The 12,749-nt window shown below is 42.7% G+C and overlaps 1 protein-coding gene across 1 annotated transcript; it reads left to right on the top strand.

Annotated features, from left to right (window-relative positions):
- Positions 1-381: 381 nt before the first annotated feature.
- On the top strand, positions 382-4,781 carry LOC130015278 (uncharacterized; the record flags this gene model as incomplete). Its single annotated transcript, XM_056105064.1, has 7 exons — positions 382-447; positions 932-1,432; positions 1,493-1,739; positions 2,094-2,116; positions 2,691-2,799; positions 3,028-3,932; positions 4,713-4,781. Coding segments are annotated over exons 1-7 (1,920 nt in total), but the record flags the coding sequence as incomplete, so codon positions are not given.
- Positions 4,782-12,749: the final 7,968 nt, after the last annotated feature.

Below are 12,749 nucleotides of genomic sequence, written 5' to 3'. Positions count from 1 at the left end.
AATATTTCAGATATTTAAGTTATTTATATTAGAACTGTATTATAAATTGATAGGCTTAGGTTGGAGTCTCGGTTGCCCCCGAGCAGTTTTTATGCAGGTTTAAATGTGTATTTGATTTCCGCGAGGCTTGCTACGGGTTTTGGTACAACCATACCCATACCCTAGCGCCGGTCACGATTCCTGAAATTGGGTCGTGACAAAGTTGGTATCAGAGTTTTAGTTTCGAACTAAGGCCAAAATTTCCATGTTATGTGTTTATTGCTTTAAGGCATGTTAAGTGTTACTGTTGTATCATAGGATCTACTGCGGAATTAGGATTCAAGTTTTGTCTTTTGAAACGTCATCATTTGTTTTCAAAACTTTTTACTCTCACCGTTAGGAATGTTTGAGTCGGTCTTATGTGTTATCGATGTTTTACTTTGCGAAATTTTTACTTTACTCTGGAATGTTAGTGTTATTACTCTGGATAAATTGTTGATTTGTGAACTATCTAATTATACTCTGGGTGTTGCCATATGGGCATTGTTTGAGATTTGTTGTTTCATTCTTAGGAATGAACACTCGTGGGCGTGCTGCAGCTCAGGCTGAGGCTGAAGCTGATGACGCTATGTCGATTGAGGTTAACCAGCATGAACCAGAGGTTCAAGTTGGCAGGGGACGTGCAGGTGGAGTTCCGGCTGGTAGAGGCCGAGCTGGCAGAGGCCGGGGTGGCAGAGGTCAGGCTGCTGGAGGCAGAGGTAGGGGACGTGGTGGTGTAGATTTTCAGGCACCAGGCATACCACAAGCTCATATCGACCCATTTGACTTCACGACATTTCTGACTGGGATCACTGCACTCCAGAATAATCAAGTGCAACTGCAGGCAGGACAGATCGCCATGCAGAACCAGTATGCTATGCTGGGACAGATTGTGCAGCAACAGGTACCACAGGCTGGTGGTGTTGCGGTTGGTGCTGCTGGAATCGCTGACAGAGACTTGGTGTTGGCTTATTTGAGGCTAAAGCCGACTGAGTTTGCGGGCGACGGCGACGCCCTAGATTTTCTGGAGGAGGTTGAGCGGAATGCTCAGAGACTACAGGCTTCTGAGAGACAGACCGTTATGCTAGTAGAGATGTCCTTGAAGGGTGCTGCAAATGACTGGTTTCGTAGGGAGATTCGCGCAGTTATGGCTACTATTACATGGGCAGACTTTGTGACAGAATTCAAGGAATTTTATCTACCTTTCTCAGTGACAGAGGGTTTCAGAGACAGACTACTGATTTTGAAGAGAGGAGACAGATCGGTACATGAGTACACTACTGAGTTTGTGAGACTGAGTCGCTTTGTCCCAGATCTGCAGACTGAACAGCAGAGGGTGAACGACAGATACGTGAAAGGTCTGGGTGCTGACTTTATTAGTCTTCTGACCGAGACGACCAAGGAATTTTCTGCTGTAGTGGACAGTGCCCGTCGGATGGAGGCAAATTTACTGCACTTTGGGAAAATGACTGAGACGAAGAAGGCGAGCGGTGGTTTTCAGAGTAGTGGACAGCAGGGTGGTAGCAGCAGCTATCAGCACAAGCCTTCCCAGTACAAGAGTCAGAAAGGGGGTGTTCGGAAAGGGTATCAGCCGTATTCTCACAGTTCTGGTTACAGTGGGAGTAGCCGTGGATCTGGTCGCGGTTACAGTGGTACCTCTATCGTCCCGTTTTGTCAGAATTGTAGGCGCAGACATTCGGGACAGTGCACAGTGGCACCAGGTAGTTGCTATGCTTGTGGCCAGCAGGGTCACTTTTCTAGGGAGTGTCCGTCATCTGGACAACAAATGTCGTCGGCTAGTGTTGCTCAGCCGTTCTTTCAGCAGCAGAGACCTGTTTTCACTCCTTCGGCAGGGTATTCTCAACCTGCCGCTTTGTTTGGTGGCCAGCGGGGCCGTGGTTCAGGAGGGCGTGGTTTTGGTGGCCGTGGGAACGGTGGTAGAGGCTCGGGTAGCTACAGTTCTTCTCAAGCACCGCAGCAGGGACAGGGTCAGGCCAGAGTATTTGCTCTGACTCCTCAGGATGCTCGTGCATCAAACGCTGTGGTGCAAGGTACTATTCCCATTTCATTTGTAGATGCCTTGGTCTTATTTGATGCGGTTGAAACACACTCTTTTGTTTCTTCGAGTTTTGCTGCTAAGTTGGGTGTGACACCATCTAGGTTGTTAGAGCCTTTATCTGTATCTACGCCTTTGTCTGATAGTGTTGTGGTGGACGTGGTCTATCCGTCTTGTTCTGTGGTTATACATGGTAGGGATCTTAGTGCTGATTTGATTATGCTTGACGTGTTATCTTTTGATGTTATCTTGGGGATGGATTGGCTTTCACGCCATTTTGCTTCTATCGACTGTCGAGGGAAGTCGGTATTGTTTGGGATTCCTTGTGATATGCCTTTTTCCTTCCAATGGGGAAAAGACAGAAGCACCTAAGAATCTAATTTCGGCGATCAAGGCCAAGCGTATGATGGGCAAGGGTTGCCAGGCTTTCTTAGCGGTAGTTCGTGATTTAGAGGGTGACAGTGGTGACGTGCATAGTGTTCCGATAGTGAATGAGTTCACTGATGTGTTTCCAGAGGAGTTGCCTGGATTACCACCTGATCGTGACATCGAGTTCTGTATTGATGTTGCTCCTGGAACAGCTCCTATTTCGATACCACCTGATCGTGACATCGAGTTCTGTATTGATGTTGCTCCTAAAACAGCTCCTATTTCGATACCGCCGTATCAGATGGCGCCTGCAGAGCTGAAAGAGTTGAAGGAACAGTTACAGGAATTGCTTGATAGTGGTTTTATCAGACCGAGTACTTCTTCGTGGGGTGCTCCGGTGTTGTTTGTCAAGAAGAAGGATGGGTCATTTCGGCTGTGTATTGACTACAGACAGCTGAACAAGGTTACTATCAAAAACCGGTATCCTCTTCCTCGTATTGATGATTTGTTCGACCAGTTGGAGGGTGCTAAGTGCTTTTCGAAGATTGATTTGAGATCCGGATATCATCAACTTCGGATTCGAGACGTCGATGTGCCTAAGACTGCTTTCAGAACGCGGTATGGGCATTTCGAGTTTCTGGTCATGTCTTTTGGGTTAACTAACGCACCAGCAGCGTTTATGGATATGATGAACCGGGTATTCAAGCCGTTTCTGGATCAGTTCGTTATTGTGTTTATTGATGACATACTGATTTATTCTCGGAGTGAGGAGGAGCATGCTTTCCACTTGAGAACGATACTGCAGACTTTGCGTGAGCATCAGCTGTATGCGAAGTTCTCGAAGTGCGAATTCTGGCTGGATCAAGTTACTTTCTTAGGACACGTGGTGTCAAAGGATGGGATCAAGGTTGATCCGACGAAGATTGAGGCGGTTATGGATTGGCAGAGGCCGAGGTCAGTTACCGAGATCAGAAGTTTTCTGGGGTTAGCTGGCTACTATCGTCGGTTCGTGCAGGATTTCTCCAGAATATCTGCACCGATGACTAAACTGACACAGAAGGGTGTTAAGTTTGAGTGGACTGACAAGTGCGAGGCGAGCTTTGAGAAGCTCAAAGAGATTTTGACTACAGCTCCTGTATTGGCTTTGCCATCTGGCATCGAAGGATTCACTGTGTATTGTGATGCTTCCCGTATCGGTTTGGGTTGCGTCCTGATGCAACATGGTAAGGTGATTGCCTATGCTTCTCGCCAGCTGAAGAAGCATGAGGTGAATTATCCTACTCATGATCTGGAGTTAGCAGCTGTGGTTTTTGCTCTCAAGATTTGGAGGCACTATTTGTACGGTGCGTCTTGCGAGATCTTCACTGATCATAAGAGTCTGAAGTACATTTTTGATCAGCGTGAGCTGAACCTGAGACAGCGGAGATGGTTGGAGTTACTGAAAGACTACGATTGTACTATTCAGTACCATCCGGGTAAGGCTAATGTGGTAGCCGATGCGTTGAGTCGCAAGTCTTCGGGCAGTTTGGCCCATATTTCTGAGGTTGGGCGGAGACCCATGGTTCGCGAGTGGCATAGTTTGTTATCTTCGGGATACGGATTTCAGGTTTCGCAGAAGGGTTGTTTGTTGGCACAATTGCAGGTGCAACCAGTTTTGATTGATAGGATCAAAGCTTCACAAGCTGAGGATCCACAATTGAAACGAATTATGGATGAGATCCATCTGGATGGAAATTCTGAGTTTGCTCTGGCGGATGGAGTTCTCAGGTACGGTTCTCGACTGTGTGTTCCGGATTTGGATGGTTTGAGAGACCAGATTCTAGAGGAAGCGCACAAGTCAGCTTACAGTGTTCATCCGGGTTCTACCAAGATGTACCATGATCTCAAGGGTACGTACTGGTCGAGCGGAATGAAAAAGGATGTTGCAGAGTTTGTGTCTAAATGTTTGACTTGCCAGCAGGTAAAGTTAGAGCATCAGAGACCGTTTGGATATCTGCAACCGCTACCTATTCCAGAATGGAAATGGGAGCGAATCGCTATGGATTTTGTGGTTGGTTTGCCACGTACCCGACAGGGGTATGATTCGATTTGGGTGATAGTTGACCGTTTGACCAAGTCAGCTCACTTCTTACCGATCAAGGTTACTTACCAGGCTTCGAAGTTGGCACAGTTGTACATCGATCGGATTGTGAGTCTCCATGGTGTACCAGTGTCGATAGTTTCGGACAGAGGTTTAGTTTTCACCTCTCGGTTTTGGAAGGCGATGCAGGAATCTTTGGGTACGAGATTAGATTTCAGTACTGCCTTTCATCCTCAGACTGACGGTCAATCTGAGAGGACTATTCAGACTTTGGAGGACATGCTCAGGATGTGTGTTCTGGATTTTCAGGGTAGCTGGGATACTCATTTGCCTTTGATTGAGTTTTCCTATAACAACAGTTACCACGCTAGTATCGAGATGGCACCTTATGAGGCCTTGTACGGGCGCAAGTGTCGATCTCCTATCTGTTGGGAGGAGGTTGGCGAGCGCAAGCTCTCGGGAGCAGAGATTATTCAGATTACCTCAGAGAAGGTACCGTTGATCAAGCGGAGATTGGAGACAGCGTTTAGTCGGCATAAGAGTTATGCTGATCCGAAGAGAAAAGACATGGAGTTTCGGGTTGGAGATTTCGTGTTTCTTCGGGTTTCGCCTATGAAGGGCGTTGTGTGTTTTGGTGTTAAGGAAAAGTTAGCACCGAGATATGTTGGTCCGTATGAGATCATTGAGCGTATTGGAGCAGTGGCGTACAAGTTAGCGTTGCCACCAGATATGTCGTTGGTCCACCCAGTGTTTCACACTTCCATGTTGAGGAAGTGTATTTCTGATCATTCTCACGTGATAGTACCGCAGAGTGTTGAGATTGACTATGAGTTATCTTACGAGGAGCAGCCTGTAGAGATTGTTGATACGCAGGTTCGTAAGTTACAGAGTAAGGAGATTCCGATGGTCAAGGTTCTTTGGCGGAACCATTCTGTTGAGGAGTGCACTTGGGAGACCGAGTCGGATATGCGGAGTCGCTACCCTTTTCTTTTTCCTTGAGGTACGAAAGTGTTTTTTTGCTATGTGAATTTTTGTGAGTTTTACTTGTGTTTGTGTTATTTTAAGTGCTAGGTGTTAAATGTGATTAAATTCGAGGACGAATTTTGTTTTTAAGTTGGGGAGAATGTAATACCCCGTACTTTTCCGGTTTGTTTTGATGAACTTCCCGATGTGTTTGGGTTGAATTTAGGTGGTTTGGTTCCTTGAAACCTTGAATTGGTGTGCTTAATCTTTGCATTGATGTTTGTCTTTGGTTTAAGTGTTTAAAACTTCTTTTGGCCAAGGAAAATTGAGTTTTATATGTGAGGATCGTTTGGACGATCGTTCGTTTTATGAACGATCGTTTACGATTGTTTTTTGTGCTTACAGTGTTTTGAACGATCCCGTAAACGATCGCTAAACGATAGTTCAAACCGTTTTGAACGATCGTTTATTTTTAAACGATCAGTTACGCTGAAATTCTATAAATACGATATTTAGCGAACCAAATCAGTTTTCACTCAATTCTAAAACCCTAAACGGCTGGAAACTCTCTGATTTTCTTCTCCCATCATTCCTAGGCCTAATTGATCGATTGTAAGTGTTTATAATCCTTTTCTTAAGGTTTAATCATGGTTTATTCATTCCTAGGGTTTGTGTAATCATTAGCTTTGGTTATAAATCGTTGTAGGCTGATTTTGGATCCTTGAAATTCTGGATTTCTCTTCTTTTGTTTGTTCTTAAGCCTATTCTTTAAGGTATGTGATTCTATCTATTGTTTTAATGGCTAGATCATTGTAATGTTGTATACTTTGGTTGTGGTGAATCTATTTTCTGTTTTAGGCTTAAATTGAAATCTGAAAATCCTTTTGAAACTCAATCATAGGTTGCTAGATGACAAATATACTATGGGTGGTTTGGAGGAATTGCTTAAACAAAAATGGTGTATCAATTGGCTAATGTTGTTTGATTAAATTACTGTTTTGGTATGATTCAAAATCTGGAAAAATTGATTGCTTTAGTTAGATTTAGGTTATTGATGTGGATTATACCTTGGGTGAATGGGAATCATTGTTTAAATCAATAAGGGTTGTCAAATGATGTTACACTTGAATTCAAATTTTTGTTTTAGATTATAACTAAAGGCTGGAAATGTTATTTTGAAAGTTAAAAGGGTGTTAGTTGACAATTCCTACATTGGGTGATTTGAGATAGTGGACTAAGGCTAAAACATATGTTAAATGTGGTTTTAAATAGATTAAATCGCTATTTTAAGCACTTATTTAATGGCGGGAAATTGTTATTATGAACATAAAGGATGTTAGTGTACTTGGGTTGCTTAATAATCAAAGGTTGTTATGGCACTCAAGCGGTGATGGTTTGCAAGGATCTTTAAGGCTACTCTAAGTGTATGTTTCAATCTAAGTTTAGTTATTTTTAAAGTGTTTGAAATCATGTTATTTACACTTGAGGTGTTTTATTTGAGAAGTATGAACTCCGGGTGAAATTGTCAAGTATTGACAATTTATTGGATGTTATTATTATTTATGGTATTGGCTTGGTTGGGTTAAGTTTAGATTGAGTTCTTTGTTTTCAAAATGTTGGTTTTGTTTAAATGATTTAACTTTGGATTTTACTCTGGTTGGCTCGGGTTAGACTTGGGTCGCCCGACATGTTGTGTTGAGCATATAGCTGATATATGGCTAACACACTACTCTGGGATTTCTTGGATTTCGAAAGGTGTTGTTTGAAATTAATATTACTCTTGGATTGTTTTTAAAATGAGAACTCACCTAAACTTAACTAGTTATTGTATTGGTTGGATATGTAATGTACTTTGTCTTTGGGCTTACTGTGTTTTGAATGTTGTCCTTTGGTTGTGTTAAGATACTAGTCCTATGTGGTGTCTAGTGATCTTAGAGTTAGGGTTTGTTTGGATTTTAACTTATATATTATTTTAGACCCGTTGACTGCTCGTGCTTCGGAGTCTACGCAGGGTTAGCTGTTTGCCAAGATCACGTGGATAAGCAAGCAGTGAGTTTGTAGTGCTATTTACCGCTTTATTAAGTACCGCATCGTATTTTAATATTAGAAATGTTTGTGAACTGTTTTTACGGATTATGGATCTGGATTGAAACGAGCTACTCGATAGGCTTGTATCGAGACTGTGTGCACCGGTAAGTAACTCTGGGAAACGACAGACTAAAGTCTTGCTTACGCTGGTATATTTATATGACGAGGATTTGTTCCCATCCACTCTGGGTTTATCGGTATGCTATGTCATACTTACGCTGGGATCATTTCAATAATGTTTTCCATAATCATATTATATTAGTATAAAAATGTTTTGATTTAAGGGTTTTAAACTTAATAAATGTAAATAGTATTGCGAACTCATCTCAGTATATCTGACCCCGTTGTTTTCCCGAATTTTCCAGGTTTATGATTTGAAAGCTGGTCCACTCCGATTCTTTTGATTCCTCGGAGGTTTTTATGTTATTTAAACTAGTTACTGTTTTCGAACTCTTAGACCGCAGTAGAACTAGTTTATATATTACATTCAATATTACACTTTGGGATTGTCGAAATTGATCGACTATTTATTATTGGCATGTTTACTCTGGAATACTTTATTATTATATTTAATGCATGCTGTGGAATATTTCAGATATTTAAGTTATTTATATTAGAACTGTATTATAAATTGCTAGGCTTAGGTTGGAGTCTCGGTTGCCCCCGAGCAGTTTTTATGCAGGTTTAAATGTGTATTTGATTTCCGCGAGGCTTGCTACGGGTTTTGGTACAACCATACCCATACCCTAGCGCCGGTCACGATTCCTGAAATTGGGTCGTGACATCGTGTCAAGGTCATTTTTGGGTCCCTTCAGTCGTTTTCGACCCCTCCCGATGCCTGGAACTTGGATTAGACGTTTCTTTAACTGATTTAATGCTTTCAGAAGATGATTTAACAAAGAAACAAACGTGAGATAATGTTCCATTAATAATAAAGAGGTTAGGTTTAATGATAAACCTAAAGCGGTATTGAAGCTAAATCGAAGATTTACTAAGTTAAATGAAAGTGAATCGAGTAAGACGTGATTAGAATTCAACGAGTTATGTCGTGTCTTGAGTCTAGAATCAATCCTAGAATAGGATTCTGATGTAAGTCAATTGTTTTTAAATCGTCTTAGATCCGGTGAGGCAAGAACCAGCTGGACCAGGAGCTCGAGAAGTTTGACGTTTCTAAGCACTGAAGTATTTTGGATAAGCGTTTTCTGTGAGTTTATACGATTTGCTTTTAAAGTATTTGTTTAAGCAATTACTTTATATTGCTTTGCATTTGATTTGCATGTTTATAGTGCGAAATCTTTATATGAATTGCATATACGCTTGATTGGAAACCAGTATTGATCCGATGGAACGTGCTACCTATTGAGCGGCAATAGGACTGTGTGATTACCAGTTTTGATTTGATACAGCTGTAATAAGATTAAGAACACGAATTTTGAAGTCAGATGTACGAATGTGATACGAGAGTGAACTCGGTTACAGTGTAACCTAAGCCCCGTATCTAGTGGGTTGGACCCACCATTGGAATTAAGAGATTTGTCGCGACTGACGTGGTAGAGTGTGAATACTCCCGGGTCGGACTATTGGATAAGTTTCGTTTGAGTACATACAATTAGCATGTTCGAGGATTAGGGGTTTCAATCGGATCATGTACTTGGCTGCATATGATTGATTACGGTTTTATATTTTATTTGAATTCTTATTAGTAAATGTATGAACTCACTCAGTATATCCCCATATACTGACCCCTCACAGATTTCCTTTCAGGTTAAAGACGTTTTTGACGTAACGGACATCTATCCTACTTCCAGAAGTCTGTATTTTTGAAAGTATGTAAAAAAACAATACTTTACCTTTAGAGCTGCATTAGATAGGTGTTTTGTAAGTCAGTTTGTGATATATGGTTTTCTGTAAATATAACTTTAATGTTTTAAAGTTTTAAAAGTTTTATGCTTGCTGCGTTTGATATCTGAGACTGCCAGAGGATATGTATGCCTGGCATATGTTTCCAGCATGACACGTGTTTATGTCTGTCATGCTTGACGTTTATGAATTGCGAAAAATTATTTTATGTTTTGAGGCTTGCTACGGGTTTCGGAGCAACCACTCCCATTCCCTAGCGCCGGTCTCGGCCCTGAGATTGGGTCGTGACAATGTTGGTATCAGAGCATGGTCCAGTTACCATGGCTTATGTCTGAAGAGTGATTGATTTTTCTATGAATTCTACTGCAGCACATAGGACTCGAGTCTTGTCTTGTCTTTGTTATGTATTCATTTGATTTTCAAACTTTCAGCTTTCCTTCTAGGATGTGAGTCTGTCATACGTGTGTGTTCGTTAGTGATGAGATACACATTTAATACGATATGCGTTTGTGAGGATATGCGATTATGTGGCTAAGTAACGCATTTTGTCTTGGTCAGGATGTCTGACCAACGATAAGAAGGAGAGCGAGTTGCCGCTGCAGCGCGAAATGCTATAGAAGGGGCAACTGATGTTCATCCAGAAGCTCAAGATGAGTCTTCTGTTCACGGAGGAGGTGGTGGCCAAGAGGCCCAGGCGCAGACACCTGGAGTGCAAGCGCAAGCCCAGCAACCTAATGTTATGGGTTTTGATCTGAATGAGTTCCTTACGGGAATTGCGGCTATGCAAGCTAATCAGACGGAGGTGCAGAATATGCATCGCGAACAACTACAGCAGCAACAGCTACACAATGTTACTTTCACTGACCGAGATATCGTCTCGGCTTATATGCGTCTTAAGCCAACTAAGTTTGACGGCTCTGACGATGCTTTAGACTTCCTGGAAGAAGTAGAACGTAATGCTCGACGTCTGCAAGGTAATGAGAGACAGACCATCATCATGGTGGAAATGTCTATGAGAGGACCCGCGAAAGACTGGTTTCAGCAGCACATTCAGCCAACTATGGACACTATGACTTGGGCTGAATTTGTGAATCGTTTTAGAGAGTTTTTCTTACCGTATGCGGTGACAGAGAGTTATCGTAATCAGTGGCAGACCTTGAATAGGGGTAATCGGTCTGTGCAAGAGTTTGTAACGGAGTTTACCAGAGTGAGTAGATTTGCACCTGACTTGACTGCAGACCCAGTCAGAGTGAACTCGAGATTTATAGAGGGTCTAGGAGCTGAATTTGCGAGTCTGACGTTTGATATCGGAAGGACTTTGGTGCAACTAATCGACATCGCCAGACAAATGGAAGTTTCTTTGATTCGTTTTGGAAGAATTCTTGACCCTTCTAATTTTGCACCTGTGAGAGATAATACGTTTCGCAGTGTACAGAGCGCGCCTACTCAGTCATATGTTGGGAATTATTCTCGATTCACATCGCGTTAGCGAGAACGCAAAAGGCCTCGACGTGGGACACGGGTTAGTGCCTCAGGCACAAGATTTGGTGCTAGATCTATGAGTGAAATGGGAGGCGGAGTTCCTATATGTTTGAACTGTAATAGGAGGCACTACGGCGCGTGCCACATTGCTACTGGAGCATGTTTCAACTGTGGTTAACGGGGCTATTTTGCTAGAGATTGTCCGAGGCAGATGCCCTGGGGCTTGATGACTACTGTGATGCAACCTTCTTATCAGCAGCAGAGGACTGCGCATCAGACAGCGTCAGGGTACGATCAGACGGGAAGTACCTTCACTGGCCAGAGAGGCCATGGTTATGCAAATCGAGGAGGAAGGAACGGCGGAGGTTGCGGTACTGGTCAGACTTCGCAGGCTGGTGGGAGTCAGGCCAGGGTCTTTGCACTGAATCCTCAGGAGGCTCAGGCTTCCAATGCTGTGGTGCAAGGTACCTTTCCTATTGCTTCTCAAGGCGCATTAATTTTATTTGATCCGGGCGCTACATATTCATTTGTTTCGCCTAGTTTTGCTAGTAAGTTAGGAGTGCAACCAGCGTACCTTAGGAATCCTTTGTCTATAGCTACTCCAGTCGAAGAGAGTGTGGAAGTTAGTATCGTTTATCCGTCTTGTCCTGTGAGAGTTCAAGGACGAGATTTGTTAGTTGATTTGATTTTACTTGAGGTATTAGCTTTTGACGTCATACTAGGAATGGATTGGCTAGCTCAACACTTCGCCAATGTGGATTGTCGGAAGAAGACGGTAACGTTTAGCAAGCCTGGAGTTGAACCAGTTTCAATCCAGGGTGACAAGATGGAATCTCCTACGAGTCCTATTACAGCTATTAAAGCTTGTCGCATGTTGAGGAAGGGGTGTCAAGGATTCTTAGCCATAGTACGTGATGTGGAGAAGAAAAGTGCAAATTTAAGTGACCTGCCAGTTGTATCAGAGTATCCAGACGTTTTTCCAGAGGAATTACCTGGATTACCCCCAGATCGCGAGATTGAATTTTATATTGAATTGGCTCCTAGCACGAAGCCGATATCGGTACCTCCTTATTGAATGGCGCCAGCAGAGCTCAAGGAATTGAAAGATCAACTAGAAGAATTGTTTGATCGCGGTTTCATCAGACTGAGTGTATCCCCGTGGGGTGCACCAGTGTTGTTCGTAAAAAAAGAAGGATGGATCGCTCTGACTATGTATTGATTATCGACAATTGAACAAGGTGACGATCAAGAACAAGTATCCATTACCTAGAATCGACGATTTATTCGATCAGTTACAAGGAGCGAAGTATTTCTCCAAGATAGATCTGAGATCAGGCTATCACCAGATGAAGATTCGCGACGATGATATTCAGAAAACTACTTTTCGAACTCGATACGGACATTACGAATTCCTCGTTATGTCATTCGGATTGACGAATGCGCCAGCAGCATTCATGGACTTGATGAATATGATATTCAAACCGTATTTGGATCAGTTCGTGATCGTGTTTATCGACGAAATTTTAATTTATTCACGTACGGAAGAAGAGCATGCACAACATGTGCGGATAGTACTACAAACGCTAAGAGAGCATTACCTTTACGCCAAATTCTCTAAGTGTGAATTTTGGCTAACGGAAGTGGCTTTCTTAGGTCATGTGGTTTCACAAAGCGGCATCAAGGTGGACCCAAAGAAGATTGAAGCTGTGATAGAATGGAAGCGGCCTGAATCAGTTACGGAAGTTAGGAGTTTCCATGGTTTAGCGGGATACTACAGACGATTTGTACAGGATTTTTCGAAGATTGCTCCACCTTTAACGAAGCTGACTCAGA

Source organism: Mercurialis annua, linkage group LG3, assembly GCF_937616625.2.
Source record: "Mercurialis annua linkage group LG3, ddMerAnnu1.2, whole genome shotgun sequence".
NCBI lineage: Eukaryota > Viridiplantae > Streptophyta > Magnoliopsida > Malpighiales > Euphorbiaceae > Mercurialis > Mercurialis annua.
This window is presented reverse-complemented; position numbering and strand designations above follow the sequence as displayed.